Below are 5,790 nucleotides of genomic sequence, written 5' to 3'. Positions count from 1 at the left end.
TTTTTTTATTTAAAGTTTAATATTACATTTATTAAAAGTTGGACATATTTCAGTGAGTTAAGCCTAAGAATTATAAGCCAATGTAAATTAAATTTTCATGCAAAACAACGTAACGCTTTTTGGCATGGAAATACGGACAGTATAAAAATGCCAGGGGGGTTAAAAAAAGAATTACCTGTTTGTGTGTGTATATAAGCAATAAAAATACAATGTACATTTCAGCCCCTTTTACCCAGATGCAGAGCCTGGCACTTTTAAGTAACTGCTTAGCTGTGTTTTTGGTGGTTACTGAAAAGTTGGATCACAACACAGGGTCCGCCACCCACCTTCTGCCCCCGTGTATGAATTAATTATTTTTCAATATTTTTTGCATTTTCCTTTTTGACCAGCAGGTGGTGCTAAGGAATCATTTATTGAAATAAAGCGTGAACAATTAATTTATTACACTGGTGAACGCATTTTCTGTTGAGTTAGATCTTACATTTGTTTTTTTTTTTACTAATTTTTGGTTGGTGAATCCAGAAATGACCCAAGTTTTTTGCTATCACATCCAGTCTTTACGATACAGGGAACCCTCCATTTTTGTTAAAAAACATACAAATTGTACATTCAATGAAAAAATAATGAAATAACATGAATGCACTGTTTATTTAAATTTCTTTTGTTCTCACAAAGGATTTATTGTTACTCTGACATTTTTTTTACAGTAAAACATTTGAAAATTTTTCTGGTAAGCGGTTAAGGTACGCTTAAAATTTACGCTTAAAGGTTTTTTCTGGAGTGTTCAGTGTTAGGACAATCCTGCCTGTTGCTCCAACAATAGTCAGCCATCATATGTACATCCCATCTACCTTGATACCTTCACTGACTGCACCAAGGTTTTCCGGGAAGTTGGAAAGATGGCTAAGCAGAAAATGCATCTTGATGCTCATATTGCAACCAAGCATTTTGTAGCTCTCCAGGAGTTTCTCAACAACTTTTGTGTAATTATTTGCTCGTTTCCAAGAAAGTCCTTGACAATGGCTTTGAATGATAACCAAGCATTCCTTTGACTTTTGACATTGTCTTGATGAAATGTTCATCTTTGATGAACTGCCGAATCTGGACCATCAAACACACTGACCTTTATTTTTTCAAATGACAGGCTAGGAAATGCCAAAATGAGGTACTTGAAACAGTCTACTTCAGTTGGCAAAGCTTTAACGAACTGCTTCATCAGACCCAGTTTCATGTGCACAGGCGGGAATATAATATTCTTTCTATCAACAAGTGGCTCAGGTAGAATGTTTGGATCACCTGGTTTTAGGGCAGATCTTGGGAGGCCAATTCCTTTCCTCTCAAAGCCTCTCAAGAGCTCTGCTGCCCCACATGCACAGATAACAGGGATACTTGGTGTATCCGTGTTGCTGACCAAGAAGGAAGCATACCATTTTAAGGTCAACACAGATGACCCAATTGTGTTGGTGATATTGCAACAATTTGAGAAATACACAAACCAGATAAACAGATCTAAATGTTAAAAACAAAAAATTGCAACCAGGCAGGTCCTTTGTTGCAGGTGATTTTCCTTCTGCAATACAATAAATGTACCTGCTTTTTTTTATATACACTCACCTGCCCCTTATTCATCACAGGTAATGCCAATTTAGAGAGGATTTGGAGAGGATACACTTTCACATCAGTGAAGCTGGGTGATCCAGCAAACCTGGAATGGATCTGGTCCAGCATTCAAAAAATTTGCTAGCAAATGACTATTCCAGGTTTGCTGGATCACCCAGTTTCACTTATGAAAGTTTATCCTCTCCAGCAATGGAGAGCGTTACCTTCCTGGCGGTATTACCGAGTGTGGCTCGGGGTGTACTTTCCATACCAAAAGCGGTAACCCTAAGCCACACTCAGGGTGGAATTCCCAGGGAGTTTACCATGTCCTACCTGGTTCCAGCAGCGTCCTTCAGTGATGCATCTGATTCCCAGGCTCCACAGATGCCCGCCAGCATCTGTTGTCCAGTGTGTGAACATTGTGTGTGTGTGCTATCATCTCAAAACTCATTATTTATCTTTAACCATCATACATTGATTTTTAAATACTTTTTGCTCATGTATTTAGCCATTTTTGGAAATGCCTCTTCTGCCACATGTATGCATTCCTTTATGGAGATGTACCACATGTATGGAATCCTATAGAGAAAAAGCTGTTTAATAAGTTTCAATCATGCCTGATAATGCCATTAGAATGAAGAGGATAAATAAAGAGTAAACCATTATTTTTTAATTTGTAAAGTGGTTTGACTTCTTATGGGAATGGGGAACTACTGGTTTAAAGCTATCATGATCCTGGAGTTCAGCTTGAGGTAATTCTATCTAGTGTCAGGGTATTGAAGAATGTTTTTATTTTCTCTTGCATAGCTTGGACATGGGTCTGGACTACCTCGAGAGCTTCTATCTGGATATGAAAATGATGAAGAGTTCCTAAAAAAGGTTCATCACGTGCTACTGGAGGTAGGGTAGAAAAAAATGATGTACATGATTGATAATTGAATTTATAAAGTTTTTCCATTTTCACATTTTTAATTTCTTGTTTGTTTCTTGCTAGGTTGAAATCATTGAAGGTGCACTGAAGTGTCCAGAATCAGGCACAGAATTTCCTATCACAAGAGGAATCCCCAACATGCTAATTAATGAGGAGGAATCCTAACAAACTGTTCTATATCCTGCTTTGTAAATATTTCTCCTACCAAGTTTTAATTCTGCTGAATAAATATTCTGTTTACTGCCCATGGTTTCTTAAGGAATGAGACTAGCGGGATCAGAAAGGGGTATTAAATAATAATGAACACACAAGGAAATATCCCTGATGTTTATTGCAGTGCAGACCTTTGAAGCCGTATACAGTGGTCTGTATATAATATACATTTTTAAGCAATAAGGTATATTACATATGCACAATATTTTATATACAGAGTTGCCCACTAGTCAGGGCTAGACAAGTCAATCTGCCATGTGAATACAGAGGCATAGAGATGAGAATTACACAGATGAAATCTACTAAACAGGAAAACAAAAACAAATCCATGTCCCATCATTACAAAGTTAGAACTACTGAAACAGGTTTCTTCTGCTGGCTTAAAGGTGAAGAGACAGGACAATGCTGGAAATCAAAACAAAGGCTAAGCTACAGTTCAGCATACAGATAAAATAATACCTTTTCTCGGCAAAATACAATTCTGTCCTCCAATCCTATATTGCTATTTAAACCACACAAGATATTTCAGGACAAATATTTGGCTAAATATCTGCAGCTGATATCACCAAGGCTTATGGAAAAAATGCAAAGTGCAATGCCTAGACCAACCACTTTGTATCCATTACGTACATGTTGAAGTTTACAAATGGTGAAATAAATAGAATCTTATACAACAAGAAATATATTTCTAACTACAGTTAATGAGTTTTACAACCTGAACTACTTTTATATTATATTCAGTAGAACTGTTCAAAGTGGTCTTAAAAATAGACCAATTAACATTTAAAATGCCTTAAGCTATGCATAAAGTATGCTTTTCCTGATCAATTTTCCAATCTGTTGCCTGAAAAATCCAAGTACTGTGGAAATATATACTTAGAAATGATAGATTCCAATGCAGACAGCTGTTGATATCCAAAATATGGAATAAAACGACCAATAAAGAGTATAAAATATACATAAATCTTGTCTCTACAATTCACACACTGTAAAAATCAACATGCTTCAGTCAAGCTGTAGGAAATCAATTATGTGCACTGGACTTGAAATAACAATTTGGCAAAAGGGGTGCTTGGTGCTGAAAGCCTAATTAACATAATACTTTCACTTAGAACTAAAATTGAAAGGACAGTGCAATGCTCTGACCCTTGTTCTTCTCCAATCATTAAGTAGATCTAAGAAATTGAAAGGACATATTACCCATATTTAAAGAACATGAAATATTTAAGGAGTTTGCCATTGACCTCACCTGAGCCATCCCCAAGATTTAAATGTAATGCTTTCAGACCAAGGAATTTAAACACTTGCACCATGCGTATTTCAGGTCTGAAAAAATACAGCTAGACAATGATTTCAGGACAGCAATAAAAACCGGTGTAAGGTAATATGTACCTTGTGCTTACTTGTGGGCAAGGGATATTCAACCCATTGTGCATAGGTGATGTGGATACCTCTGTTCTGATGAGATCTGGAGTCCCTGGATCTCAGAAGTAAGATGGTGACCTTACAATGGAAGCTTACAGTATGGCAAACATGTCCTCTACTGTTTTCCCAGTTTTGTTTGTAAGGTACCATGTGAATTAAGAGGGGGGGTTTAAAAGCATACCACGTATGTGTGGTACCTGAACACCAAATACTTTACTGATTTTTTGATACCAGCCTAGGATTAAAAAGAAACATGTACTTGAACTTTCTGCCACCCATTTTTTGATCCTGTCCTAGTTTTAAACAACCAGATCGAACGGACTTTTGAATTCTGTGTTTTCCACCATTTACCACTTTAAACTGGTAAACAAAACTCAGGTGGCAAATTGCTGTAGAGAATTCAATATCATGTAATGCTCTTGGTATTGCCGGCTTTATAGTGGCTGCAGGCTCATTTTAATTATATGTGACACCCAGTGTAAAACTATCATCCCTGATCCATGATTATATCAATAGCAAATAGTATTTGAAATACCTTCATTGTTTGAAACCTTAAGCACTGACTTAAGATCTCTGTACAGTTTTAAGGTATCAGTCTGATTTATTTTATTGCACTAGTATCTGTCAATAACAACACCTTTTCTTCCCCCATAGCTTGTTTTGTAGTGCTTTGCTCATAGGGAAACATCAAGGTATTAGCTTGAAACAAATTTGTTTAGGACATAAAAAGCAATGTATGTGTGGCACAACACCAGCTCAGAAAGGGGTAGACGAATGGTTTCTAGATGTCTCTAATGGTGATTACAACGGACAATAGTGGCTATTACAGGGACACCTAGTGGACAAAATCAGTATTACTGGATTTTACATAATCAAAAGCAATCCTAGGTGTATTATATTCATCATCTGTGACCCGAACACAAATATGGGAAATTCAAAATGGTTAACCCAACACAGGTTACCACAGTGGTAAACTGGTAGTAGATAAAAAATGTAGATACATTGGATTTTTATGTCAAGCAGAATTAAAGTTTACAAAAAACATAAGAAGCACTAGAACTACAAAGGGTAATTCAAGGCATCCCCCATGCAGGAATACATTTTTCTACTAGCTGTCACCAGTGTTCCAGGTTAAATGATGGAAACTTCTTCCTGTGAGCCCTGTTTGACCCACCAAGGTTAACTGACTACCAACCTTATTCAGCTTACTACTTGTGAGCCCAGACTGTTAAGGACCCACTGGTAAAAGTTTCACAGTAGAGCGAGCCTGGGTGGTGCTCATATGTCATTATGCAAGAAGAGGAGTTGTGATGTCATTGGACAGACAGAAGACTGTAGAATTATTACCACATAATGTGTATACAGGATAATAAAAAAGGGGGTGGAATGGGGAAAGAAGGGCTGAAATTTCTCTTTTCACTGTATATGCTAAGCTTGACGCTGTACTTTTTTTTTTTTTTACAAGGGGGAATAAGGAGGGTTAAATTTGGCTGGACCAAACACATTTACATAAAAAAAACCTTCAGGTACCCACAAGCTCAGGATATACTGATGTTTTTGACAAGCAACAATTGAACATTAAATTACATATCAAACTGAGCAGTACATTTAGAGATACAGAA

At 36.8% G+C, this 5,790-nt stretch overlaps 1 protein-coding gene across 1 annotated transcript in view; it reads left to right on the top strand.

The window, feature by feature from the left end:
• Positions 1–2,775, top strand: part of TRMT112 (tRNA methyltransferase activator subunit 11-2) — a 6,879-nt gene extending 4,104 nt beyond the window's left edge. The window contains exons 3-4 of the mRNA XM_072421504.1: positions 2,407–2,499; positions 2,594–2,775. Coding sequence (XP_072277605.1) covers positions 2,407–2,499; positions 2,594–2,695 — 195 coding nt within the window. The 3' untranslated portion in view covers positions 2,696–2,775. The remainder of the gene's footprint in view (positions 1–2,406; positions 2,500–2,593) is intronic.
• The last annotated feature ends 3,015 nt before the right edge of the window (positions 2,776–5,790 follow it).

Source organism: Pyxicephalus adspersus, chromosome 9 (genome assembly GCF_032062135.1).
Source record: "Pyxicephalus adspersus chromosome 9, UCB_Pads_2.0, whole genome shotgun sequence".
In the NCBI taxonomy this organism is placed as follows: Eukaryota; Metazoa; Chordata; class Amphibia; order Anura; family Pyxicephalidae; genus Pyxicephalus; species Pyxicephalus adspersus.
This window is presented reverse-complemented; position numbering and strand designations above follow the sequence as displayed.